The 27,995-nt window shown below is 51.3% G+C and overlaps 3 protein-coding genes across 16 annotated transcripts in view; 2 read left to right on the forward strand and 1 right to left on the reverse strand.

Moving 5' to 3' along the window:
* The first annotated feature begins 533 nt into the window (after positions 1 to 533).
* Positions 534 to 14,293, forward strand: HAS3 (hyaluronan synthase 3). 4 transcript variants are annotated; one of them, XM_025369513.1, is made up of 4 exons: positions 534 to 757; positions 4,364 to 4,999; positions 9,043 to 9,144; positions 9,942 to 13,252. In XM_025369513.1, the coding sequence occupies exons 2-4, from the start codon at positions 4,364 to 4,366 to the stop codon at positions 10,863 to 10,865; spliced, it is 1,662 nt and encodes a 553-aa protein (XP_025225298.1). In that variant the 5' UTR covers positions 534 to 757; the 3' UTR covers positions 10,866 to 13,252. The 4 variants fall into 4 exon arrangements, with proteins under 4 accessions (XP_025225298.1, XP_025225301.1, XP_025225300.1 ...); XM_025369516.1 differs by lacking the exons at positions 534 to 757; positions 9,942 to 13,252 and adding exons at positions 1,202 to 1,286; positions 13,929 to 14,293; XM_025369515.1 differs by lacking the exon at positions 534 to 757 and adding an exon at positions 1,585 to 1,685.
* Positions 13,592 to 27,862, reverse strand: CHTF8 (chromosome transmission fidelity factor 8). 10 transcript variants are annotated; one of them, XM_025369526.1, is made up of 5 exons: positions 27,368 to 27,451; positions 24,216 to 24,313; positions 16,995 to 17,053; positions 16,614 to 16,731; positions 13,592 to 16,211 (listed from the first exon to the last, which is right to left on the reverse strand). In XM_025369526.1, the coding sequence occupies exons 3-5, from the start codon at positions 17,015 to 17,017 to the stop codon at positions 15,987 to 15,989; spliced, it is 366 nt and encodes a 121-aa protein (XP_025225311.1). In that variant the 5' UTR covers positions 17,018 to 17,053; positions 24,216 to 24,313; positions 27,368 to 27,451; the 3' UTR covers positions 13,592 to 15,986. The 10 variants fall into 10 exon arrangements, with proteins under 10 accessions (XP_025225311.1, XP_025225309.1, XP_025225302.1 ...); XM_025369524.1 differs by lacking the exons at positions 24,216 to 24,313; positions 27,368 to 27,451 and adding an exon at positions 27,762 to 27,862; XM_025369517.1 differs by lacking the exons at positions 24,216 to 24,313; positions 27,368 to 27,451 and adding an exon at positions 27,762 to 27,848.
* The window catches only part of UTP4 (UTP4, small subunit processome component), a 43,092-nt gene continuing 42,934 nt past the window's right edge, over positions 27,838 to 27,995 (forward strand). Inside the window, exon 1 of one of the 2 annotated variants that reach the window (XM_025369511.1) lies at positions 27,838 to 27,967. The gene's annotated coding sequence lies outside the window, so the exon portion shown is untranslated. The remainder of the gene's footprint in view (positions 27,968 to 27,995) is intronic. The other variant, XM_025369512.1, reaches the window with a different exon arrangement.

A 27,995-nucleotide genomic window follows, 5' to 3' on the forward strand; every position in this document is an offset into this window, starting at 1 on the left:
CCTCCCGAGAAGCTGGGACTACAGGCGCACACCACCACGCCCGGCTAATTTTTTGTATTTTTAGTAGAGACGGGGTTTCACCATGTTGGCCAGGCTGGTCTTGAACTCCCGAACTCAGGTGATCCACCTGCCTCAGCCTCCAAAAGTGCTGAGATTACAGGCTTGAGCCACTGCGCCTGGCCACTCATTTTTTAAAAACTAGTTATTAATTATCATTTCTCTTAAAGTTTTCCTGAGATGTAAAAACTCAGCGCCTTCAGCTGGCTCTAAACTGGTCTCTGCTAACAACTCCCCTCGCCTCGTCGGTCTCACCCCACCCCAGCGCACCCCAACTCACTTCATCTCACTTTACCCGAGTCTAGCACCATCTTTTAGGGACCTGAAAACTACTGGCAATAAGGTCAGGTGGGAATTTAGGAGGTCATGGATGTCGGAAATAAAGGTGTGAAAAAGAAGAGGAGGAATTGTTTTGGCTTGAAGACACCGGAACCTCCAAGGTTCCTGCAAAACCATTTGCAGCTTTTGCAAACCGCCTTAAAGTCATCAGCGCCCCACTGCGGAATTCAAAGCTAAGCTGTCACAATTGTTAACACCTTCTTTGACCAGCCTTTTTACATTTGACAATTCTCTTCTGCGCTTCTTTCCTGCCAGCAGGAAGGTTCTGCTGCCTTGGTTTTAGGGAGCCCCCTAGACAGCGAACTGCCCCTTCGGGAGCAGAAGTCGGGGAAGAGTGCTCTCCGCTCGCCTTCCTTGCAGGGTGAGTAGGTTTTGCGGGTTAGAGAGCGGGGCGTGGGGGCGGGGAGGGAGAGTAACAATTTTGGAAGTCCCTGCGTGGTATCTGGAAAGTTAACGACGCTTCAGGTTCTAGGTTGAGCCCAATGACCGTCTCGCCTTGGCAGCTGGTCCCAGGGCGACTGCGGAGCCGCGCGGCCTTCGGCCCCACTCGGGGGACCCAGCTTCGGAGAGGGCGCAGGGGCTGCGAGTCTTGCGAGCCGGAGCCGCGTCCACCCGGGACTAGGCGTCCCATCCAAGCGCCGGCCCGTGGCGCTCCCTGGGACCGCGCGGGGTCGGGGGTGCGCCCTCGGGGGCCCTCCCACTCTGGTCAACTTTCCCGGCCCCAGGGCCGGGGGAGGCGCCTCTCCTGGCGGGCACGCGCCGGGTACTTAAGGGCGGCTCGGCTGGGCCGGCGGCAGTCGGAGCGCGCGGCGGCGCGGAGTGGAGCGGGAGGAGGGGCATGGAGCCGCCGCGGGCCTGCTGAGCTCCGGAGCGCGGCAGCCGGCGGCACGGTGAGCGCGGGCCGGCCGGTACCCAGGAGGGGCGGGCCGCGCGGGGCTGCGCCGAGGCCGGGGCGCGCCGGGCGGCAGGGGTGCCTTTCGCGGAGCCCCCCCGCACCCAGCCAGCTCCCAGCCCTGCGGGCGCCGAGTCCGGCGCTGAGAGGCGGGTTGGGGGCGCGGCAGCCCCGGGCTTCCCGGCGGCCGTTCCTGCAGCCCCCTCCCCACTGACCCCTCCTCCCTTTCTTCCTGCATCCTCTCCTCCTCCAGCCTCGCCGCCTTCCTCCCCGGCGGCTCCTGTTTTGTGAATGAATTAGGAGGCGGACGCCGGTGCGGGGCTCCAGGCTGGTTGGGGTACCCCTCCCCCGCACCTTCTACGACCGCCCGGGGGTTCACACCTGTCTGGGCACCAAGGTACCAGGCGCCCAGGTTCCTGCGGGTCGACTGGGCCGCGGCAGCACGTGTCCGGGGGACTGGGCTCCTCTCCCCTGGCCGGCTTGGAGGGGTCCGGAGGGCGGCCGGGCACAAGAGGAGGAGCCCCGCTGGGCGCACAAGTTTCCATGCCGCCGCGTGTGGCCCTGCCGCGGGGCGCACCTGTCAGCGGGAGAGACGCTGCACACCAGCAGCCCCTCAAAGTTTCGGAGGCTGGATGGAGAAGCGTGCGTCCTTGACTGGGGGTTCTCCTTCCGTGGTCCTGGGAACCGGACTTGAGAGCGCCCCCAACCTTGTGCCCTTGAAAGCCGAGTGCGCGTTAGTTTGCCTGGGCTGGGCTCCCATGGATGAGCGAAGGGCATGAGGAGGAGGCTGTCCAGGCTGCAGGATCACCCCCCCAGCCTCTGCCGGCTTGGGGTGACACAGCTCCCCGCCCCAGGTCTGGGCAGGAGAAACTCGACCACAGCCTGCACCAGCGCCTGATTGCACGTGGGGTATCCGGTTGAGGGACATTTTAGGGATCTCTATTTGGGGTTGGGGGTAGTAATCTGGGTAATGCCTCTAATTCCTGCGGGGGAGGGGTCCCGCCCAGGGAAGGAGAGGGCCGGCGACACCGGGGATGCGCCTTTGTCTACAGGCACACTTTGCCAAGGTAGCTGGGGTTCCGGGAAGAAGAGCAAGGCCTGGTCCGACAGGGAATCCTTGGGTTTTCCGTTCCTTCCCGGGTGGGTCGTGGGAAACCGGCACGTGGGTGTGGCCGGCGCCGCCTTTGCCAAGAGGCGAGGCTCGAGCGGGGATGAGAAGCGTGGCGAGTGCGTTCGCGGCCGCTTTGACCTGGTGGGCGCCGCCTCCGGCACTGCACCGAGGTGGGGCGCCAGCGCCCAGGTTGCCGGGCTGGCCTTGGCGCCCCCTTCCCCTACCCAGAGCGCAGGCAGGAAGGGGGGACCGGCTGCGTCCCTTCAGCATGTAAGCTCCGGAGGGGAATGGGGGCGCTCCTGGGCTGCGGATGCAGGCCTGGGGACTCCTGGGCCGCAGGCGCGAGCAGTAGGGTGGGAACAGGGAGGGATGGGAGTCCTGTGAAGGAAGCACGCGGCGGGCTCCCCGGGCCGGTGGGGCAGAGCGCCCGGAGGCCGCGGCTTCCCGGAGAGGCAAGGCTGCCAGCAGCTCTTTCCTGGCCAAGGCTGCTGGAAGGCTGCTGGTGCCTGAGTCTCAGGTCGATTTAGGCAGTGACTGCGTGTTCTTCGCCCCTTCCATGTGAGAGGCGTCCCGACAGGAAAGTGTGTTTGTTTTGGGGGCCCCATTTCCTGAGACCTAGAGTTGGAGCAAGCTTGGAAGTGAGGCATCATTGTCTGTAGACCTCAGTGAACGTGGGGTTCTCTAGATCAGGCAGGTGGCAGAGAGGAGATAGTGTGGGTCAGAATGGGAGGGCCAGCAGCCATCCTTGTCACCTCTTCTTTCCCCTCCCTCACATCCCCCTCCTCACCTGCTCTGGAGGAAACCAGTCAACCTCGCCACTAGGGTAGCTCTTCGGGCCGGAAGTGTTTCCATTTTTGGGGAAATGACTTACCTGAGACATGAGGCAGGAATCCATTAGAACTCCCATTGTGCTATGGGGAGACCAAGTCTCAGAGAACTGGGGCAAGGTCAGGCAACCAGGAGGCAGACATGCTGTCTTAAACCCAATTCTCTGGTGCCAAGTCCTGGGCTCTTCTTATAAAATACAGCTGTTTCCAACAGGGCAGATGTTAGGAGCCCTGACTTAGTTGCAAATGGAAACCGGGCACTGTTTCCAGGAGTGGCTGGGCAGGGGGACATGCACAGAGATGCATGCTACACGGGCACTAGGACCAAGCGGATGGGATGCCCAGGCAGCCACTGTGGAGGCTGCTGCAGTGGTGGCTGCAGTTCCCCTTGCGCTCTTCAGCCCTGGGCTCTAGGAGGCTGTCTACTCCTCAGCTCGCATTTCCTGATCTGCCTCTCCCCCTGCTTTCCCTTTCTTTCCTGCCTCTCAAGTAAAAGGTGAGAAAGTGGAGGACAGGGAAAGTTTCTCTAATAACTGTCTTGAGAAAGGGAAGCCGCTGCTTTTTCCCCAATGCCCCTTTGTTTGCTGTTTCTTTTCCTCCTGCACTTTTTTCTTGGATCTTTTGTGGCTGTGCTATACTGGTGAATATCCCCTCCAGGAGTGGGTGCAGGGCAAGGGGAAGCTTTTAGGCCACTGGCTACCTCCCTGGCCTTCAGGTGCCCAGAGCTGCCTCAGGCTCACCCTCTTGAAGCTTACCTCTTCAGCGCTTTGGGCCAGGTAGAGCCCAGTATGCCACCCACCAGCAGGTGTCACGTGACCCTCTGGGCCTTGGCTTGTCTATTCCAGTGCTACACTAAGGGCTTTGTATATTTAACCCTCAAAGATGCCTTGAGGTTAGTCCTGCAACCCACATTTTACAGAGGACATGACTAAGGGGGCACAGAGAGCAAGTGGCAGAGCTGGGATCTGAACCCCAGTAGTCTGGCTTGAGTCTACCAAGTCTTATGCTCAGTAGGCGGTAACGGTGACGGTTTTGATTAGTGGGTCATGTCCACTAGTAACAGAGAACGCCCCTGCTCCCACGGACTGGAAATGCTGCCTCCTGCCTGACCCTCCATCTCCTGCCTTCTCTCGGCAGATGCCGGTGCAGCTGACGACAGCCCTGCGTGTGGTGGGCACCAGCCTGTTTGCCCTGGCAGTGCTGGGTGGCATCCTGGCCGCCTATGTGACAGGCTACCAGTTCATCCACACAGAAAAGCACTACCTGTCCTTCGGCCTGTATGGCGCCATCCTGGGCCTGCACCTGCTCATTCAGAGCCTGTTTGCCTTCCTGGAGCACCGGCGCATGGGGCGGGCCGGCCAGGCCCTGAAGCTGCCCTCCCGGCGGCGGGGCTCGGTGGCACTGTGCATTGCCGCATACCAGGAGGACCCTGATTACCTGCGCAAGTGCCTGCGCTCGGCCCAGCGCATCTCCTTCCCTGACCTCAAGGTGGTCATGGTGGTGGATGGCAACCGCCAGGAGGACGCCTACATGCTGGACATCTTCCATGAGGTGCTGGGCGGCACTGAGCAGGCCGGTTTCTTTGTGTGGCGCAGCAACTTCCATGAGGCGGGCGAGGGTGAGACGGAGGCCAGCCTGCGGGAGGGCATGGACCGTGTGCGGGATGTGGTGCGGGCCAGCACCTTCTCGTGCATCATGCAGAAGTGGGGAGGCAAGCGCGAGGTCATGTACACGGCCTTCAAGGCCCTCGGCGATTCGGTGGACTACATTCAGGTAAGGACGCCTCCCTAGAAGCGTGTGTACATGGGGACGTGTCTGGACAGCCTGGCAAACTCTCCGCCAGGAATCTGAGGTCTGGTCTAGGTCCCTTGGGTTGTGCACACACCCCGTGCACTTAAGAAGGCAACAAGGCGGCTGGGCGCGGTGGCATGGCTGTAATCCTAACACTTTGGGAGGCCGAGGCAGGCGGATCATGATGTCAGGAGATTGAGAGCATCCTGGCTAACAAGGTGAAACCCCGTCTCTACTAAAAATACAAAAAATTAGCCAGGCGTGGTGGTGGGCACCTGTAGTCCCAGCTACTTGGGAGGCTCAAGCAGGAGAATGGCCTGAACCTGGGAGGCGGAGCTTGCAGTGAGCTGAGATCCGGCCACTGCACTCCAGCCTGGGCGACAGAGCAAGACTCCGTCTCAAAAAAAAAAAAAAAAAAAAGGAGGCAACAAGGCATAATGGTTCTGAACAGCGGTCCCAGGGTCCAAAAGACCTGGGTGGAATCTTTGTTTTCTGTTACATAGCTCTGTGATTTTGGGCACATCTCTTAACTGCTGTCCCAATAATAATAGCAAATGGGTATAGAGCAGTCACTTGCTATCAGGCACAACTGTAGGTACTTCATGACGTTTTTTATTTTATGTGAGATGGAGTTTCACTCTGTCGCCCAGGCTGGAGTGCAGTGGTGTGATCTCCGCTCACTGCAAGCTCCGCCTTCAGGTTCAAGCAATTCCCCTGCCTCAGCTTCCTGAGTAGCTGGGATTACAGGCATTCGCCACCAAGCCCAGCTACGTTTTTTGTATTTTTAGTAGAGACGGGGTTTCGCCATATTGGCCAGGCTGGTCTTGAACTCCTGACCTTTTGATCTGCCTGCTTCGGCCTCCCAAATGCTGGGATTACCGGCGTGAGCCACCGCGCCTGGCCTTATTATTTTTTAAAGACAAAGGGTCTCACTATGTTGCCCAGGCTGGAGTGCAATAGCTGAAGGCATGATCAATATGCACTATAGCCTCGAAATCCTGGCTTTGGGCAGTCCTCCCACCTCATCCTCCCTAGTAGCCGTGACTACAGGTACATATGCCACTGTGCCCAACTCCATGTTAGCTCTTTTAATACTCATAACACTCCCAGGGAATAAGTACTATTATTCTCCACCCACAGAAGGTGAAAGTAAAGCACAGAGAAGCTAAGTAACTTGCCTAATGTCCCACAGCTAGTAGGGTGCAGAGCCGGGATTTGTGCCCAGGCCGTCTGTCTCATGTCTGCTCTTACCCGTGATGTAGCACTGCTTCAGCAGTGGCAATGTGGAGCTGAACCTCTTCATAAGAAAGCGTGGTGAAGAGCAAAAGAAACCATCCTCAAAAACACTCAAAATATTCTAGTTATGGCCAAAAAGTCCCATTCTTCCTAGTGTCAAAGTCATGCCTGGGAGGTGAGAGACACAGGTGTGAATGACCAGCTTCATTCTGTAGGAGCATCAGCAGGGCCGGGACCCTGATTAAACCCTACCCAGCTTTGGTCAAAGCAATCATTGACATAAGCCTGGAAATTGTACTAGGTTGATATGGTTTCCGTCTTCAAATTTAAAAACACTCAAGGGTTGAAAAGATTAAAGTCCACATACTTCAGTACAAAGTAGAAACCCTGGGACCCTGGATTTCTAGGCCCGGATTTTTTTTTTTTTTTTTTTTTTGAGACACAGTTTCACTCTGTCGCCCAGGCTGGAGTGCGGTGGCATGATCTTGGCTCACTGCAACCTCCGCCTCCCAAGTTTAAGTGATTCTCCTGCCTCAGCCTCCCGAGTAGAGTAGCTGGGATTATAGGCGTGCACCACGACACCCAGCTACTTTTTGTACTTTTAGTAGAAACAGAGTTTCTCCATGTTGGTCAGGCTGGTCTTGAACTCCTGACCTCAGCTGACCAGTCCGCCTCAGCCTCCCAAAGTTCTGGGATTACAGGCATGAGCCACCGTGCCCGGCCTAAGCCAGGATTCTTGATGGCATCCACGCTGTCTCTCTTCCTGACTCTGTTCTCTTTCTCCACGCCTGCCAGAGTAGGGTGCTGCCCATCACTTCCTCAGTGCTTGAAGGCACAGTGGCTGTCCTGCCAGCCCACCTGTGTACCAACTCAGTTGAGTGACAGCATTTTGAGTCCTCTAATACTATTTAAGTTTTCTCTGGTGTACCCACCTAAAATTAGCTCACTCAGATTGCGTGTCTGGCTTTTTTGACAGTTGTCTCTGCGTGAGGGTTGATAAGTTTATCTTTTTCTGGCTTCCTAGGCCCAGGACCTCCTCAGTCATGGAGTGAGTGAGGAGAGCCTAGCAGGGTGTGTGACTGCAGTTCACTTGGGGTCGTGGGACCTTATGAAACTTTCCTGGGGACCCAAATGCTTAGGGGAGAGCCCTTGAGACCTGGCACAGGCTCAAGCCACAGTGACTTTGTCATCTATTCCCTTCAAGCATAGGATCTAACCTGCACCCAATCCACCCCATCTCCCTTTCCTGGCCATCTGGGTTCCGGTAGATTAGCAAACAGGCTCACGCACCTGAGCTGTATCTTTACGGCTGTCTCTTTACGGCCCTAGGATCACTGCATAAGGTTGCCTTGGGCCAGAGCTAGTGAGTGCTTGCTGGATCTCAGCCTGTTTTCTAACCGCCTGCTGGGGAGGTATCTCTCTCTCTGAGGCAGAACTCTGCCCCAGCCAGTGGGGAAGCCCAGGCGGCACGAGAGCTCTTCTTCCCCTAACCTTGCTCAGTTAGAAAGACCTCCCAGGACTGAAGGAAGCAAAGCAGCATATAAAGAATGGGCTAGCGCAGGGGCAGGGAGGAGCAGTGAGAACAGCAGCAGCCCTGGGAGTCTTGGCCTGTAAGTGGAGGAGGCTCTGTGAGTCTGGCCTGAGGCTTCCTGGGCCCTTCCCAGGCACGGACCAGGATGTAAGGATGTGCCTGGTGGGGAGGTGGGAAGAAGCACATATGAGGGACTCAGCCTGGTGCCAAGGCTGTTCTGATTCCCCCTTAGCCTTCTACTGCTTATCTCGCCACCCTGTCCTCCAACATAGAGAAAGCCGGGTGTGGTTGTGGTGTCAAAAGCAGCCTCCTTTCCTGCAGGAATCTTACTCAGTAATTTTATTACAAGGATTTTAGGCTTCTGCAGAACAGGGTTTTGGTTTATCTGTGGATTTCTTCGTTGCTCTCCTAACAGTGACCACAGAGCGAATCAGGTCTGTAAACCAGTTCTTCTGGCCAATGCTTACTGGATTCTTTGTACCACTTCAGTAATTTTTTAGAAAACAGAAAAGGAGTCAGCCACTAGGGCAACTAGTGGCCTGGGTTCAACTCATATGGGACCACCTGTTAGAATCAGGCCATAAGCCTCCTAAGAGCTGGGCAGAGTTGGCCCTGGGGTCTGCCTGGAGGCAGCTGCTGCAGCTTCCATGCCTATTCAGAGCAGCTTCCAGGGGGAGCCCTCAGCCATACCATGCCCTGGTCTGAGAGGCTCGGCCAAGGGAGTCTGTTGAGGGTGCAGAGGCCAGCAGCCTTGCTACTGGTCTCATGGAGGTGCCTGTAAGTAGGTAGTCTGGTAACCACCACTGGGCTGCAGGTTGTCCAAGGGGTCAGAGGCTGACGCGGGGACCCCTGGGGTTAACTCTGTGGGGTCACTTAAGGCCATATGTAGCCTGTTAGTCCTGGGCTACCCTACTGTGCCTGTCATCTGATTTCAGTGACATGTTTCCCTTCTGCCAAATGACCCCTGAGCAATCTTTTGCATCCAGTGCTAAGCATGTCTCCTTTCCAGGCCTGGCACCTACCGTCTTCAGGGTTTCTCCCTCTCAGCCTAGTGGCTGTCAAGTCTGGTAGCTGAACACTTTTACTTTCATTTTACCTCTGGCACCTTCTGGTAGCGCAGATCTCTTAGCTAGAGGCTGGAAGTGAGTCACGTGAGAAGGGGTTGTGTCTCTCAGGCACTGAGCAGCCTGGCAGTGGGGTAGGGGGTGGGTGTGCAGGCCTGAGGTCAGAATGGGCTGACGGCGCACTCCCTCTGCAGGTGTGCGACTCTGACACTGTGCTGGATCCAGCCTGCACCATCGAGATGCTTCGAGTCCTGGAGGAGGATCCCCAAGTAGGGGGAGTCGGGGGAGATGTCCAAGTAAGATGAGACCAGGGCTATCTGGGGGAGGGTCTGGACTCTTTCCTAATCCAGCTGGGTGTGCCTCCTGGGAAATGGGTACTTTCTAGTATTTGTGGGGAGGTTCTTTCCTGGCATTTTCACTGACACCAAAGGGCTCACCTCCCTCGCTGCCCAACCTCTTTCTTGCTCTTCTTCCACATGAGGGGCAGTCACTTTACAGGTATGGAGAAGAGTCTATACTGCAGAAGGGGCACAGTATTTTGAGGCCGTACATCCTAGAAGGTACTTCCTTTTTGGCTGGTGGTGCAGCAAGTAGCTCCCAAGTCAGATCCTTGAGAAGCCCTTGCTCTTAGGGGATGGGCTGAAGAGCTCTGGTCAATATGGTAAGAATAAGGAGCCCAATCTGCCAGAGATACTGAAGCAGCCTCCCAGGTCCCCTAGTTACTTTCCAGCCACAGAAAGCTCACAACAGGTGGCTGTGGTGGTGTCTTGCATTCTTCCCAAGCCCCCTTCTCTGCCACCACCACAGGCTGCCTCCTGAGACTGAAGGTGGCTTTGACTGCTAGAGCCGCTTAGTGGAGAAAATCTCTGCAGATGAGATGACACAGTAGGGAGGTAGAGCTGGTGCTTGGGACAGTGATTGCAAGTGGTTAGCTCCTCTAAGCCTCAGGTTTACCAGCTCCAAAGGAACCGATGGCCAGGAATCTGCGCAGTGGGCACAGAAGCCATGGTAAGGAGGCCTCGTGGTCTCTGATGTCTGTCCTCCGGGCGTGCATCCTTAGGTGAGGAGGCCCAGCATCTCTATTCCCTTGCAGATCCTCAACAAGTACGACTCATGGATTTCCTTCCTGAGCAGCGTGCGGTACTGGATGGCCTTCAACGTGGAGCGGGCCTGCCAGTCCTACTTTGGCTGCGTGCAGTGTATTAGCGGGCCCTTGGGCATGTACCGCAACAGCCTCCTCCAGCAGTTCCTGGAGGACTGGTACCATCAGAAGTTCCTAGGCAGCAAGTGCAGCTTCGGGGATGACCGGCACCTCACCAACCGAGTCCTGAGCCTTGGCTACCGAACTAAGTATACTGCGCGCTCCAAGTGCCTCACAGAGACCCCCACTAAGTACCTCCGGTGGCTCAACCAGCAAACCCGCTGGAGCAAGTCTTACTTCCGGGAGTGGCTCTACAACTCTCTGTGGTTCCATAAGCACCACCTCTGGATGACCTACGAGTCAGTGGTCACAGGTTTCTTCCCCTTCTTCCTCATCGCCACGGTCATACAGCTTTTCTACCGGGGCCGCATCTGGAACATTCTCCTCTTCCTGCTGACGGTGCAGCTGGTGGGCATTATCAAGGCCACCTATGCCTGCTTCCTTCGGGGCAATGCAGAGATGATCTTCATGTCCCTCTACTCCCTCCTCTATATGTCCAGCCTTCTGCCGGCCAAGATCTTTGCCATTGCTACCATCAACAAGTCTGGCTGGGGCACCTCTGGCCGAAAAACCATTGTGGTGAACTTCATCGGCCTCATCCCTGTGTCCATCTGGGTGGCAGTTCTCCTGGGAGGGCTGGCCTACACAGCTTATTGCCAGGACCTGTTCAGTGAGACGGAGCTAGCCTTCCTTGTCTCTGGGGCTATCCTGTACGGCTGCTACTGGGTGGCCCTCCTCATGCTGTATCTGGCCATCATCGCCCGGCGATGTGGGAAGAAGCCGGAGCAGTATAGCTTGGCTTTTGCTGAGGTGTGACATGGCCCCCAAGCAGAGCGGGTAAAGTGCAATGGGTAAGGGAGGGAAGGGGAATGGAAGAGAAAAGACGGGGTGGGAGGGAGGAGGGAGTGCTGTGTTTGAGTCTCTTAATGGTCCAAAGGACAAATCTAAAATGCAAAGAATGGTGATGTAGTATGGCCTGGCAGCTCTGTTTAGAGGGGGCAACACGGATCCCCCCAGGTGCAGGGCTGCAGGGGATTCTGTGTTTTCAGATTGCCTGTCTGCTTGCATCTGCACATAGGCAGTAGTCTCCCCCTGGGCTCCAGAGGGCACTCAGAAGTGCGCTAAAGCAAGTAAGTCCCATTCAGTGGCAACTTGTGATAGGTACCTGAGTGATGGCCACCTGTGGAAAGAGGTTCTCCCAGCCCATGTGAACACAACCAGAGGTGGCAGGAGAATTTCTACTGAGAGAGCTGGGCCGGTTAGTGTATGTCACCCCCACCCCACCCCTAAGTAGTCATCAATGCAATAAGATTGCGCCTGAGATACAAGGCCCAGAAGCCTGATCCTTGGGCATCAGAAAACAGGGTCCAGGAATGGTGCTTTATGTGAGATATCCCACTCCACATCAACATTCCAGGGATGCGCCAAACCAGCAGGGAGTTAGCACTGAACTGCTTTTAAAAGTGTACATTAAAAAGGAAAGTGCCAGGAGGAACAAAGAGATTGTGGTGGTGCTAAAGGAGGCCATAAGCTATACAGAGGCCTTGGGTGTTCCACCTGGAAACTGCTCAGACGTCTAGATGGGTTCTTAGCTTGTCTGTGATCTCTGCTGGCGAGATAAAAAGATTAAGCCCCAGCATGTTCAGAAAAGAAGTGAAGTCTTGGGTATTTTAACCTGTATACTCCTGAATTCCTCTCAAATTCAGCTGTGATCTGAGGCTAAGACACACTCCTCACTTCACTTTCTCTGAAGGCATATTTTTTGAGGTATCACTGCAGTCACCTCTTCTACCCTCATCATCATGGGTAAGTTTTTCAAGGTGGCAACTGGGGTGGAGCCTGGGCTCTTATAGAACCCTCAGCAGGAGGCAAGCGTGTTCTCAGCACATATGGGAACTATGAGGAGCCTCTGATCAAATTGGCTACAATCTTGGAGCTGCTTGGACAGATTTCTTGGCAGCCGGGTTAGCATGTGTGACTTTCAGGCTACTGTTCTTGACAATCATCTCTAATGGAAAGCTTTTCGGTGTTCCCAAAGTGAACTCTCAAATCCAAAATGGTTATCTTTGAGAACATCCATTCTCCTCAGTGGCTTCTCCAGGCAATTCTTACAGCCCAGTTGTGACAGTCACTGCATTTGCTTGCTTCTTTCCAGAAACCAAACTAGGAGATGAAACTGGTTCCTACATCCTAAGGTTGCTTTCTCTCTCATGCCTCCTGAGGCTGTTTTTGGCTGTTTTCCCTCTGCTGCTTTTGGGGAATGAGGGAAGCCATTTTCTAGTGACTTGCAATCCAGGCTGTTCTTGGTGTTGGAGTTTAAACCTGGGATCCTGACTAAGCCTTTGACTTAGGGGTTGCTGGCTTGCCCTCCAAATGTCCTTTCTCAGAGGCCAGCTAACCCGTGCAGAACCAGCACTGAGGTGGACAGCAGACGAGAGGGCAAGCCTCAAGTGTACCCAGGTGCTTCCTACAAAGACACAAGATGTGCTCTGAGCCACAGATGGGCAAACCCTGGTGCTTTCCTTCATCTCCTATGAACTCAAGGGTTTCCAGGTGTAGCTAACAGTTGCCACATCACACAGACCTCGAGTTTCTGGTAAGACTGCTGGTTGACATCAGACCCAACCCATGAAGGCTGGAAGGCAGCAGGCATTTGCTAAGGCAGCTGATCCAGGCAATCGTTCTGCTGGCCAAGAAGTAAACTATTTTGAGTATGAGAATGGAGGAAATCCGGTCAGCCAAGTGCAGAGTTCAGACTTCGCTAAGGGCTTGTTTTTCTTCAGCATTTACTTGAAGATTAATGTGGGATGTCAGGCTCTCCTGGCTGTCCTACCATCAGCTCTGCCTTGCACTGTGGTCATCAACTTTCCTCAAATCAAAAATAGGCAGGTACAGGTAGTGGGCTCACAACGTTTGACCTCGACTGGTTTTTCTAAGTTATTTTGTACATTTTTCAGCAGCAAAACCAAACTGGGTCTTCAGCTTTATCCCCGTTTCTTGCAAGGGAAGAGCCTTTATACAATTGGACGCATTTTGGTTTTTCCTCATTGAGAATTCTAATCCTCTTTTGTATTGTTTCTACAATAATTTGTAAACATATTTATTTTTACCTGCTTTTTTTTTTTTTTTTAATTTTCAGGTCAAGTTTTTTATACTGCACTTATTTGTCAAAATAAAGATTCTCACATATGCTGGTTATCTCGGAACTACTACTTCTTTGTACTTAATGAAAGCTAGCTCTTTATTCCAGTTCCCAAAGAGGGACTTAAAATACAAAGTTTAGTCAGGTGTGACTCAAGACCTGGACAAGGTCCATCCTGGTAACTACACCATGGGGGCTTAACTTTTAGTGTAGAGGGTCTTTGGTGAAATAACTGGCAGATGAATGGGCCCTTGCTAAGGCTAAAAACCAAAGCTTGCTTCCTCTTGAAGCATAAGCATTTTAACCAACATGATGTAAGAAAGACTGTAGCCAAGCTGAAACAATGAAAAGCAAACTTCCTTCCCTAAGAAACAGGTAACAAAACACAGTGACCCCAGCAGCCCTCTCATCCCATTTATTAAAGAAACAGTAAGAAAAGATACAATGCAGGAAAACCACCAACCATCCTTGCACACCAGGCTGAACAAAGCACAGTGATTTCTTCCCTTCATCCCCCACCCCCACCCCAATTCCCATATTCCCATCCACATCAGTTTAAATGTTGAGGTTCTTTGATTGGGAGTACCAGTGAAGAGGGAGTTGGATGAGTAGAGGAGCCTTAAATCTGGCCACCTCTAAGTCCCAGGAGAAGGGAGCTGCAGGCCCAGTAAGTCAAGCTGAAACTGCATTCAGTAGGTCTTTGAAGTGGTTGTCCATCTCCCTGTTCTGTGTTCAAGCCCCCAGCGAAAGGTATGGCAGTAGAGGATGACCAGGTCCAAGCTGCCCAGTTCAGAGCTACGGAAGCATGGTCCGTTCACCAACGCCACGTTTCTAGAGAGCAGTGAGCTGATTCTCCAATGGTGAGCAGGGGACTACATGTGAACTGGGACCTGCAGGCCAATGTATCCCTGAGGAAAAGTCCACAAGAACAATTCAAGAAACTAGTAAGAAACAATGGGCAGAAAGCTGTGGGACGAAAGCACAGCAGGCTTCTGGGAGGCTGGAGATCCTTTCTCTCAAGGCCAGGATTATTCCCACCTGCCACAGTTCACATGCCACAAATAACATCTCACCTTCAGTCAGGAAAAACGCAGAGGAAAAAGATGGCTCATTTGAACTTGAGCCCCAGCTATGTTCTTCAGACTGTAGCTCCACAACTACCCTTTTACCTAAGACAGCCCCTGCCGAGAACCACAGTGCCTAGAAACCAAGGTGGTCCTGGAGGGAAAACGGTGTTTAAGGGGGTAACATTCCATTTGGGTACATTGTAGCCATTGGACCCCCTGGTCTGGGGAAAGCAGCTGTGTTTGTGCCAGGGAGGCTCCCCACTCTAGGAAATGGGACGAAACTCTTGCCTGCAGGGCCATTCATCCTTGGAAAGGAAGCTGGGTTGAGACCGAGGGTCCCAGTTGGCCTTGCAAAAGGAGCCGGGTTGATACCCACAGGGCCAACTGGAGAAGGGCCCAAATGCCCAGCAGCTGGCCTGGGGAAAGTAACTTGACCAGGGCCTAATGGGCCAGTAGACCTTGGGAGGGTAGTTGGACTTGGACCCTGCAGGCCAGCGGCCCTTGGGAAGTTAGCTGGGTTGGGGCCAAGTGGTCCAGAGGCTCTTGGGAAAATGGTTGGATTTGAGCCCTGGAGGCCAGCAGACCTTTGGAAGGTAGCTGGGTTTGATGCCAATGTGCCAGAAGACTGAGAAAAGGCAGATGAACCTGCTCCCCTGGGAAAGGAATTGGCATTTACCCCCATGGGGCCACCTGGCCTTGAGAAATGAGCTGAATTAGGGCCTATGGGGCCAGGAGCCCTTGACATGGGAGATGGATTTGGCCCTGGAAGGCCAATTCCCCGAGAGCCAGGACCTGAGTTTGGGCCCATGGGCCCAGGTACTCTTGCCATGGAGGATGGGCTTGTGCCCATGTTTCCAGAAGCCTGTGAGAAAGAAGCTGAATTTGCTCCTAAAAGACCTGCTGCTCTTAGAATGGGGGCAAGATCGAGGCCTTGCGGTCCAGCCATTCTTAAGTTAAGACCAGATCCTGTGCCCAAGAGGCCACCTGCTCTGGCATCTAGATTAGGGCCCAGGCCACTTGGTCTTGGGTTGGGCCCAAGGCCTGGGCCTGGAAACACACCTGACCTGGGGGCAGGGTTTGTCCCTAAAAAGCCTGATCTCAGATTGGGGTTTGGTCCTGGGCCCAGGCCAACTGGCCTAGGATTGGGAGGACCATTCCCAGAGGTCAACAGAACACCTGCTCTCAGGTTAGGTCCAGATCCAGGGCCTATGGGACCACCACTTCTGGGGTCAGGACCTGCTCCTAGGAGACCACCTGCCCTTGGGTTGGACATAGGACCTGGTCCTGGGAGACCCCCTAACCTGGGGTTAGACAGAGGCCCTGGGCCTGGCAGAGCCCCTGTCCTAGGGTTTAGGGTGGGGCCTGGGCCTGGCCCCAAGAGGCCACCAGGCCTTGGGAAAGAAACTGCACCTGTGCCAGTGGGATTCATCCCTCTTGGAAAAGAAGCCATACTTGGGTCACGAGCACCAGCTGGGAAAGGTGCCGGATTTGAAGCCAACGAGCCTGACGAAGCTGGAAAAGGAGATGGGTTCCTTGGAAATGGGGCCAGATTTCCACCAAGAGAACCAGCCGCCATAAGGAAGGGATCCGAGTTCACACCCAATGGGTGGCCTGTGTTGAGAACAGGACCCCCCTGTGGTCCCAGGGAACTGTCGAGCCGTCCTCGAGGTGGCAGCGGAGCACGAGTCCAAGGAGTTGGCCGCTCTCTAGGGAAAATCCGAGGTTCTTTCATACTTTCTTGGGGACGTTGGTGATAATGGGCTTGGGGCGGGTTTTGAAAAGGATCTTGTCTTTGATGAGTGCTGTCACCAGGTACCGGGTGCCAATCTCGCGGCCAAGCTCATCACAGTCCTGATCCCCAGGAGTGTGTTTCACAAGGACTGCGAAAGGTTTCTCCAGGTGGATGATTTTCCCATACAGGATGTGATGGCCCACGATCAGCACAGGGGTTCCCTTCGGCAGAACAAGAACGAGATTCCTGAGGTTCGGGGCAAGGCCATGACACTCAGGCGCCTCCTAAAGCTGCTCCTGGCAGGCTCTGCTGGCACCTCCACTCCCTGGTTTGGCTCTGCCATTGTGGAGCAGCCACACTGGACCACCCACCCATGTGCCATTTTTACTTTCTAGCCCCACATAAGGTAATTTCCACTTTCAGAAATGTGAGCTTTCCAGATTCCCCAAAATTAAATTTCCCTGCTACTGCAGAGGTAGGGGGAGAACAAGCAGAGAGCATCGCAGATTAGCTAGACCTTGAATAACAAACCTGAGGCAGTCCTCACTCTGGGTCCTGGGAGCACCACCTCGGTGTAGCTTGCTTTCCTGAGGCATTAGGCAGGGAAAGAAAAGCCCCCTCACCTCAGTGGTGTAATGTAGGTCTCCCAGGAGGTTTCCAGCTAATCCAGTGCTGTAGCGAGCCTCGATCTCCCCCTGTAGCTCCATCAGCACCCATTCTGCCAGGCCTCCAGCCCTCGCACTGCAAGCAAAGGGCTGGCGGTTACAATATTTTTGAGGGGTGAAGGATAAATAGTGTCCTCACACCACCATTCGAGGCCCAAAGGACCTCTTCGTTGGGTCAAGTTCTTGGGAAATTGGGCAGTGCTAGGCACTGAACTAGAGATCAGAAGGCAAGGATTTGTGCAAGATGCACCTAAGGACCCTGATTCTTCCAGACACACACCACACCTCTATAGCCCTCATCATTTCAAGCCAAATTTTAAAATCTCAAAATGTACTCACCTGGAAACAACAATTTGCACCATGAGCCTTCTGTCTTTAAAAAAGCAAGTGAAAACAAGCTGTACAGAAAAAAAAAAAAAAGAGATTTAGGATAATAATGACAACTAATGCAACCTCCACCTCCCGGGTTCAATAGATTCTCCTGCCTCAGCCTCCCGAGTAGCTGGGAATACAGGCACCTGCCACTATGGCCAGCTAAATTTTTGTATTTTTAGTAGAGATGGGGTTTCACCATGTTGGCCAGGCTGGTCTCGAACTCCTGACCTTGTGATTCACCCGCCTCGGCCTCCCAAAGTGCTGGGATTACAGGCGTCAGCCACCATGCCTGGCCAACAACTAACATTACTTACTGTGTGCTAAGTAATTTTCTAAGTGCTTTAGACACATTTTATCTTGTTCCTCTAACAATGCCACAAGTGGGAAGTGTTCTTTTACCAATATCGTACATACAAGGTTGCTTAAGATCACCAATGGTCAACTGTATGTGCAAAAGTAATCAAGATCACATAGCTACTAAAGCAATGATGATATGAACCTAAGACATAACACTGCAAAGACCATACTCTTGCTCACTATGCTAACGTGCCTTTCTCAAGGATTTTCTTTTTTCTTTTTTTTTTTTTTGAGACCAAGTCTCGCTTTGTCACCAGATCTGGAGTGCAGTGGCGCAATCTCGGCTCACTGCAAACTCTGCTTCCCGGATTCAAGCATTCCTCCTGCCTCAGCCTCCCGAGTAGCTGGGATTACAGGCGCCCGCCACCACACCCAGCTAATTTTTTTTTTTTGAGAGGGAGTCTCGCTCTGTCACCCAGGCTGGAGTGCAGTGGTGTGAACTCAGGTCACTGCAACCTCCACCTCCCGGGTTCAAGCGATTCTCGTGCTTCAGCCTCCCGAGCAGCTGGGATTAAGGTATACAACCCCCATGCCTGGCTAATTATTTCTAGTAGAGATGGGGTTTCACCATGTTGGCCAGGCTGGTCTCAAACTCCTGACCTCAGGTGATCCACCCACTTTGGTCTCCCAGTGTTAGGATTACAGGTGTGAACCACCACACCTCATTTTTGTATTTTTAGTAGAGATGGGGTTTCACCATCTTAGCCAGGCTGGTCTCAAACTCCTGACCTCAGGTGATCCACCCACCTCAGCCTCCCAAAGTGCTGGGATTACAGGTGTAAGCCACCACACCCAGCCTTGATCTCCTGACTGCACGATCCGCCCACTTTGGCCTCTTAAAAGTGCTGGGATTATAGGCTTCAGCCACCGCGCCCGACCTCTTTTCTTCTTCTTTTGAGACAGGGTCTCACTCTGTTGCTCAGGATGGAGTGCAGTGGCAAGATCACAGCTCACTGAAGCCTTTACTTCCTGGGCTTAAGTGATCCTCCTACCTCAGCTTCTCAAAGTGTTCGGATTATAGGTATGAGCCACTGTACCCAGCCTAGGGTAGTCTATTTCCTACTCTGCATGTTTCTTTAAAAAGCCTATAGAGTTTCTTAAGATTTTACTTTTTTCTTTGGTAATGATAGAAGCTTCAAGTCTACCTCCTTGGTTTTCAAGGTTCAAGGGGTCTCTCTTTAAAAATAAAGCCAAGGGGGCCAGGTGCAGTGTCTCAGGCCTGTAATCTCAGCACTTTGGGAGGCTGAGGCAGTTGGGTCACTTGCTGTCAGGAGTTTGAGACCAGCCTGGCCAACATGGTGAAACCCCGTCTCTACCAAAAATACAAAAATTAGCCGGGTGTGGCGGCAGGTGCCCATAATCCCAACTATTCGGCAGGTTGAGGTAAGAGAATCGCTTGAACTCTGGAAGGCAAAGGTTACAGTGAGCCAAGATTGCTCCACTGCACTCTACCCTGGGCAACAGAGTGAGACTGTCTCAAAAAATAAATAAATAAAGCCAAGGGAACTGAAAAAGTCCTCCAAACATCTTTAGTGAATGGTAAGCTGACTTCTGATGTGATTCTTATCAAAAGCGTTGACCACCTTTCACTTAGATATGAAAATATCCTGATACTTAGATAACCGACTTTGGCTGGGAGCAGTAGCTCACGCCTGCAATCCCAGCACTTTGGGAGGCTGAGGTGAGCGGATCACCTGAGAACAGGAGTTTCAGACCAGCCTGGTCAACATGGTGAAATCCTGTCTCTACCAAAAACACAAAAAATTAGCTGGGTGTGGTGGTGCATGCCTGCAGTCCCACCTACTTGGGAGGCTGAGGCATGAGAATCACTAGAACCTGGGAGATGGAGGTTGCAGTCAGCTGAGATCACACCACTGCACTCCAGCCTGGGCAAGAGAGCAACTGTCTCAAAGAAAAAAAATGTATATATATGCTTTCATTATATACAACAGCAGCACCACCTGGTGGCAAATTTGGAGTACTTTACAAGAACTGGACATTTTTGCCTAAAGACAATTGGCTTCACTTTCTGCGAAGGATAGATTCATCGGGGGTTGATGGGAGAGGGGACAAAACTACAGCTTCTGGCTAAGTACTGTCAATGTATATATGGAGTTTAGTGGAAGGTTATTAGTTCAATGTTTACCAACTGTAGTATGGAAAGTTAATAGGTATTAAAATTGTGCTCAAGCTTAGCAAACACCCAATTAAAATGTTAAGCAGATTTTTTTTCTTTTTCAGATGGAGTCTCACTCTGTCGCCCAGGCTAGAGCGCAGTGGCATGATCTTGGCTCACCACAACCTCCACCTTCTAGATTCAAGTGATTCTTCTGCCTCAGCCTCCTGAGTACCTGGGATTACAGGCACGTGCCACCATGCCGGGCTAATTTCTGTATTTTTAGTAGAGACAGGAGTTTTGCCATGTGGGCCAGGCTGGTCTCGAACTTCTGACCTGAGGTGATCCAGCCGTCTCAGCCTCCCAAAGTACTGGGATTGCAGGAGCAAGCCACCGTGCCCAGCAGATTTCTTTAAGAGACAGGGGTCTTACTATGTTGCCCAGGTTGGTTCCAAACTCCTAAGCTCCAGGGATCCTCCCACCTCAGCCTCCCAAAGTGGTGGGATTACAGGCGTGAGACACTGTGCAAGCTTGAGATTTCTTTACTAGTATGTTAATCTTCCTTTTGGATCTCCAGCCTTATAGCATGACTCTACTCCTAGAGCACCAAACACTGGCAACATGAAATTGGTCAACTCACTAGACTTTTTTTGAGAGGAAGTTTCACTCCTGTTGCCCAGGCTGGAGCGCAATGGCATGATGTCAGCTCACCACCACCTCCACCTCCTGGGTTCAAGCAATTTTCATGCCTCAGCCTCCTGAGCAGCTGGGATTATAGGCATGTGCCACCATGCCTGGCTAATTTTGTATTTTTAATAGAGACAGGGTTACTCCATGTTGGTCAGGCTGGTCTCAAACTCCCGACCTCAGGTGATCCACCCGCCTTGCCCTCCAAAAGTGCTGGGATTACAGGTGTGAGCCACTGCGCCCGGCCAACTCACTAGACTTTTTAAATTCAAATATAAGTAGCAGCTAACATGTTTTGAATTTTTACTGTGGAATTTTTACTGTGCACATATATTGGTGGTTTCTCATTCAACCATCATAACAAGTCTATGATATAGGTATTTATTCCTATTTTGGAGATGAGGCTACTGAGGCATACAGAGATTAAGTCACTTGCTTATATGTTGGACACACACAGCTGCTATGTGATAGAGTAGAAATCTGTGCCATGTCTGACTATCTACACTCATAATCACTACACAACTCTGCCTTCCCAAAGGAAAAGAAAGTATTAATGAGAACAAAAAGGAATCAAGGCATCAGGCAGGCATCAAGTACACGCAAGAGCTGGTCAGAAGGTCAATACAGATTCAGGAGAGCATCCTTGAATTGAGTCAGACCTTCTGCACCAGCACAGGTTGTGGGACCACTGGAAAAGGGGTAATACACAAGCTCAGAACCCCAACATTTCCCAAAGAGGCCCCACCACTACTGTCAACAGAACTAAAAGCACTTTTAAAATCCTTTTATAAGGTTTCTTGAAGGATAAAGTTTAAAATCAGAAGGCCTAAATTCAGCTCTCCTGCCTGTAAGTGTGGAGCTCTTTATTGCATAGTCAAGAACAAGTCACTTTATGACTATGACACCTAGATTATGTCCTATTAAACTACTGCAAAGACCAAATATAACACATGCTAAGGTGGTTTAAAGACTCCAAGCTCTACTGAGACGGGCTGTTTTTTTAAGACAGTGAGATAAGAAAATCAGCCTTTTGATCCATCATTTTGACTATAACTTAAGGAATGGTATATTTTAGCCACAAATCAAAAAAGGCTCAATAATGCCGACAGACAGAGAAGGGTTCTTGCAAATGTGCTTTTGATGATGATGGAGTATATTTTCCTGGATGGGTACAAGTGACAGTAAAACACAGGTGGTTTTAGAAAAGCGATAAGGTGTTCACATAGGTACACAGTATATTCCAGGAAGATCAAGGCGGGGAAGGAGACAGAGCCTACTTCCTGACAACCAAAATCAATCGTCAAGCACTGTGACCATGTGCTTGAGAAAAATGCAGAAATATTTTCAGTGCATTCTCCATTTCCTGGACAGTCTCCTGTTAGAAGAGGAATTCACAACAACGGTGTGGAAAACCACTGTTGCTGGGATGGCACAGCTGTTACTTGCATACCAATCCCCCGTGCCTCAATAAGACTGCACACCTTTATACACTGATGTAGGAGGCTCTGCCTGTGTACTTCTATGGCATTACCAGACATCTAGCAATGCTCCTGCAAATAGTTCTGTGGCCCATAGGCCTCAGCATCTTAGCGCCATACTCAGTCAGGCTGGTAAAAACTTGTCTTATCCTAGAACTACTGGGATGCTGCAGATGTATGTAGAAATGAAGTTCGAGCCCAGCTTCTAAGAGTTTAGTTCACAAGAACTCACGGACTGCTCTGGCTACAGTTAGGTAATTTATACACACATGGGTGTATTTACTAGTCAGGAATGTAGTACATTGACTAGTATTTGTAATACTAGTATTTACTAGTCAGGAATGTAGTATTTACTGGTCAGGAATGTACTAGTCAGGAATGTAGAGGAATTTTAAAATTCATTAAATTTTATGAATTTTAAAATTCTACTTTAGCACTTTAAAATATCCTGTTAACACCTGAATTCCATGATTTCTTTTCTTGCTCCTTCAGATTCTACTCTACGCAACTGTTTGTAGGGTACAGTAGGTAGGGATACCTGAGTACTTCCCTGAGCACACACCTGATGGAGGTGGCAAGGAGCATGTACTTCATTCAGTGTGGAATTGATTAAACAGCATGAGGCTGGGCGCGGAGGCTCATGCCTATGATCCCAGCACTTTGGGAGGCCGAAGCGGGCGGATCACCGGAGATCAGGAATTTGAGGCCAACATGGTGAAACCCCATCTCTACTAAAAATACAAAAATTAGCCAGGCGTGGTAGTGGGCGCTTGTAGTCCCAGCTACTCAGGAGGCTGAGACAGGAAAATTGCTTGAACCTGGGAGGCAGAGGTTGCACTGAGCCAAGATCACGCCACTGCCCTCCAGCCTGGGCAACAAAGAGAGAAACTCCGTCTAAAAAAAAAAAAAAAAAAAAAAAAAAAGGCATATGAGAACCTGCAACCCAGTGTGCCCTCATCCCCTTGGGAGTAGACAGAGTAGGAAAAAGAGGTGGGGAAGAAGTATAATACAAATAAATCCCTATCAGAAATAACAAGCACAAAAATGGAAATTATCTGTATAAGAATATGTCTAAGTCTTCAGTCTCAATTCATTCCAGCAACACTGAAACAACTAGAGCAATTTCTCGTTGTTTGTTCTAAGATGTGGCTTGTTTAGAAATTGCAGCTCTATCAAGAGCATTTGAAGGCACAGTTTGATGAATACACTATACATGATGTCAAGAAACTAAAAGGGAGTCAGTGGAAGAACTCTCCCAGTAACTTTTTTTTTCTTTTTTTTTGTGAGACGGAATCTCCCTCTGTTGCCCAGGTTGGAGTGCAGTTGCTTGATCTCAGCTCATTGCAACCTCTGCCTCCCAGGTTTAAGTGATTCTCCTGCCTCAGCCTCCCAAGTAGCTGGGACTACGGGTGCCCGCCACCACACCCAGCTTATTTTTGTATTTTTAGTAGAGACAGGGTTTCACCATGTTGGCCAGGCTGGTCTTGAACTCCTGACCTCAAGTGATCTGCCCACCTTGGCCTCCCAAAGTGTTGGGATTACAGGTGTGAGCCACCATGCCCGGTCAACTTTCTCTCTTTTCTTGAGATAGAGCCTCACTCTGTCACCCAAGCAGGAGTGTAGTGGCACGATCTTGGCTCACTGCAACCTCTGCTGCCCAGGTTCAAGCGATACTCTTGCCTCAGCCTCCCGGGTAGCTGGGATTACAGGCACCTGTCACCACGCCCTACTAATTTTTGTATTTCTAGTAGAGATGGGGTTTCACCATAAAGGTCAGACTGGTCTTGAACTCCCGACCTCATGATCCACCCGCCTCGGCCTCCCAAAGTGCTGGGATTACAGGCGTTAGCCACTGCGCCCAGCCAACTCTCTCTTAGGAGCAGAGTTCAATCCCAGATTTGGCTAGGACTGACATGTCTTTTGTTAAGAACAGTAATTCCAGGTTGACAAGGTTAACTGCAGAGCCGGGGAGAGACTTCTGTGATATCACTTTTCAAAAAGATTTAAATTCATTATATTACAGTGTGGTATCAGTCTCAGAGGCCACAACTCATGTGTAGCCTTGAAGAGATAAAAAGGTATAAAGAAAACCAACTCTCCCTGCAATAAATTATATATCCTGTCCCCATTCTCATGAGGGGGGAAAGTTTTCTTCTTGATCTTTACGGGCCTTCACACAGCTAAATGAACTAAACAATACATAAATTCTGTATTCCTGTTAGTCAAATGACTATCTCAGTAAAGGAAACTTTTTTCCCCTTAAAAAGGCACCAGCATTCAAAGAATCAATCCAGACCCACAATGGGAATCCTATCCCAAACCAAAAAGCTTTGGCTGTCATCAGACCACTCTGGGATATACCTTATTTAACCAGCATTTGGCTTCTCTCTTTTGAAGTTAGTAACTACTATTATAAAAAACCTACCGGGCGCGGTGGCTCATGCCTATAATCCCAGCACTTTGGGAGTCCGAAATCAGCCCGATCAACATGGTGAAACCCCATCTCTACGAAAAATACAAAAATTAGTCAGGCGTGGTGGCATGCACCTGTAATCCCAGCTACTCCGGAGGCTGAGGCAGAAGAATCACTTGAACCTGGGAGACGGCAGTTACAGTGAGCCGAGACCGCGCCACTGCACTCCAGCCTGGGCGACAAAGCAAGATTCCATCTCAAAAAACAAACAAACTAAAACAAAACAAAAAAAACTGGTAAATCAAAGCACCACCACGATTTCTTAAGAAAAGTCCAGGCAGAGGCTGGGTGCGGTGGCTCACGCCTGTAATCCCAGCACTCTGGGAGGCCGAGGTGGGTGGATCACGAGGTCAGGAGATCGATACCATCCTGGCTAACACAGTGAAACCCCGTCTCCACTAAAAATACAAAAAATTAGCCACATGTGGTGGCAGGTGCCTATAGTCCCAGCTACTCGGGAGGATGAGGCAGGAGAATGGCGTGAACCCAGGAGGTGGCGGCTGCAGTAAGCCGATATCATGCCACTGCACTCCAGCCTGGGCAACACAGGCTCCGTCTCAAAAAAAAAAAAAAAAAAAAAAAGAAATAAAAGTCCAGGCAGAACATTATTTTTATAATACAAAAAGCTTCATTTCTCATATACCTAGCTTTGTTCAAACACTTATCTAGATCCTCTTATTTCACCCTAACACCCTATGATTTTTAGCATGGTCTTCTCACTCCCATTTCATAAATAAGGAAACAGGCTTAGAGAAGCTAAATGTTAACTGGTCACACAGCTACTTAGGTGGAGAGCTGGGATATGAACCCTAACCCCTCCACAATCTTGCCCCTCTTGCAGTTCTCACATAGTCCCCTCTTGTAAAGCACCTCTGTGTGAGAACGTCCCTTACTTTACAAACATTAGCCTCGTTCTCACAGCATCTCTTACAAAATGGCAAATAAGTAACCTATGGAAAGACGCTGCAACTAGCCACCCAAGTAACTATTGTATCTGTGGGGCAGGCAGTTAAAAACAAACAAGAAGCTTGCTTTTTATCATAGCCAATTGAGATGTTTCAGTTTTTGAAACTTTTAGAAAAAACTACTCAATGCCACCTCTAGAACACAAAGCTTTACCCTACACCTCTGCTCCCGAGTGTGAAAGTAAGTGAATAGAGGACATTCTTTGTCAAGTATTCATTTTAATCTTCCACAAAATTTAATTCTTATCCTCTGGTCTCTGAATTGTTAAATATTAAATTGTTAAGATTACTGTCTTACAGAGAACAGAACAGCCTGAGCAATGATCCTCATAATCCTTCAAAATAAAATGTGGCAGAAGAAAGTGTGTACCCAATTAAACCGAACATATGGCTTATAGCAAAAAAAGAGGCTTTGACTCAATGATTTAACCTCAATACAAATAACTAAATTTTAATAAAGCTAAACAATATTTTAGAAATTGTTTCATTTTGTACTTTTGAAGACAGGAAACCAAGGCTTTAAATTCTCAACCCTTAAACATTCTTTTCTAAACTGGGGTGAAATCACTTAATTCTTTGAGTGTAAATATTCACAATTTTATATTTTTTGCTAAGCCAACAGTTGGCATTTATGGAGCTTTTGTTTTTTGATCCCAGGGTGGATACTTTGTTTAGGGATATAGTGAAGCATTCACTTGTCATACAGACCTGGATTCTGTGATTTTGTCACCTATCCTGTATGTGACAGTGGGTAGTTTAACCTCACAGGTTTTCCTAACAATAAATTGAGCACAAACGCCTATTTCGAAAGGCTGTTGCAAGAACAAGTAATGAATGTAAAGCTTTTAGCACATTGTCTAACACACGGTAAACCTTCAGGGTCAAGCTATTGATTTCCCAGAGGAAGGTGGCATTTTCTTAGTATTCATCCAATAGAATGTCTTAATACTACTGTATTAGCATATTAATGTTTATAATGGACTAAAGCATTCTACGAAAGCAGCAGGTCATCAGAATAAAATCAAGTCTTCATAACAGTAGAAGAATTCAAACTCGGCAGTTGTGGTTCACCAAACTGCTTCAGGGATTAAGTTCTGGAAGGTAATTTCTCTAATACAATGACTATGTGCCTTTCCACCAAGTGAACAACTCTGAACGTTTTACATACAACTGAACACAGATGATTTTTATTTGTAGTGTTATCGTGGTTTTGTGACTGAAGGGGACAGGTCTATACTTTTGAAGGGGATCTTGTCTCTTGAAAGGCTTATGTCACTAAGTCTAAAATCCTGTTTCCAAATGAGAAGCTTGCTCCCCTCCAAAAGGGGGCTTATGGAGGGTTGGTGGAATTGAATGCTTCCAAACTTTACATTAGTGAAGAGTGTGTTCAAAAACTTATGTGGATGCTATGCGTACACGTGATACTTCCCATCACATTTTAGGATTCCCACGTTGGAGGGAATCAATTACTGGTATTTGTAGCAATGGGTGGAAAAGATGGCTTCAGTCGATCTGAGTTACTGCAGTTTTCTCCATCTTCTGCTACTCTGCAGCCCCATCTTAGCCTGTCCTCCTCTTAATGCTACGGCCCCTTGTATTCCCCCAAACCCTTTCCTTTCCAGCCCGGCGTGGAGTCTCCCTCTATCCTCTTCCTCCCACCCACCCCCATCTTCTCCACCCACTCCCTCTCGGCCCCCTCCCACCCTTTCTGCTAGAGCTAAACACTTCCTATTTCTAGTCCCACCCACTTTCTGGGACTTCTCAATCCGCTTCCCCCCTCTTCTCCACCCCCCTCTAAATTACAAGCTGTTTTAACCCCTTTTCCTGCCTCCCAGGGAAACTATTCTTTAAACCGCCTTCCTCCACACCACCCACCGGAGTGGTCTTCCAAACCGTTCACCCTCCTCCCAAAGATTACTCTTTAAACGTCCTTTCTCTACCACCCTCGTTCTCCAAATTGTTCCCGGTTCTCAAGTACTCCGCCCCTCCAGGACCCCATCCCACTCATCTCTACGGCTTCCCACCCACAAAAGAACCTGGAATGACTCTCCAACCACCCTTCCAATTACCTCTCCCAGAAACCTCCCTACTCCACGATTACAAATGTTCCCTGGAACAAAACCTCACGGTCCTTCTCCCCACCCCGAACTCCCCTTTCTGCTATTCCCGCTACTTCCTAGGTTCCAGTTCTACTCCGCTCCCGCAAGCATAGCGGGCTGGGCTCCCTCTCAAACCCGGGAAGAACCCCTTCCCGCACGTACCTCGAGGTTCCGGCCCGCGCCGCCCCCTTCTCCGTCCTCCGCCCGCGCTCGGCCACCCTTTCCGCCCTTCTCACGCTCCTCCCCGCTCGCTCCCTTCCTTCCCTCCGCCTCCCGTCTCCACACCGCTCCCTTCCCCCAAACTCCCGGCCCTCCCACCCCGGGGGCCCCTCCGGGCTCGCCCCCATCTCCGCGCCGCCCTCCCGCCACCCCCCCCTTCCCAGCCACCCCTCCCCCGCCCGAGCTCCCCGCCCCTCGGCTCGCCATTCTTCTCTCCGAGCCGCGCGCCCCGCCCGGCCCCGGCTCCCTAGCTTCCCGCTCCCTCGCGCCCTCGCCCCCATCCCCTGCTCGGCCCTCGCTCCCCGCGGCCTCCCATACCCCCCGCCCGCGGCCTGACCTGCAATGGCGGCCGCCGAGCGCGGCGCCGCGCGGCCAACGGGCGACAACCGAACCTCCCGCCGCCGTCGCCGCCGCCGCGAGCACTGCCTGCGCACTTCCGACTATGCGCCAGGAGCACTTCCGGGGCAGAGCCTGAGAGCGCGCGCGCACGTGGGGCCGGGGCGGAGAGAGGCGAGCGCCGGGAAGGGGAGTGTGCGGCAGCTGGTGAGTTGGGGAAGGGGCGTGGGAAGCG

Source organism: Theropithecus gelada, chromosome 20, assembly GCF_003255815.1.
Source record: "Theropithecus gelada isolate Dixy chromosome 20, Tgel_1.0, whole genome shotgun sequence".
NCBI lineage: Eukaryota > Metazoa > Chordata > Mammalia > Primates > Cercopithecidae > Theropithecus > Theropithecus gelada.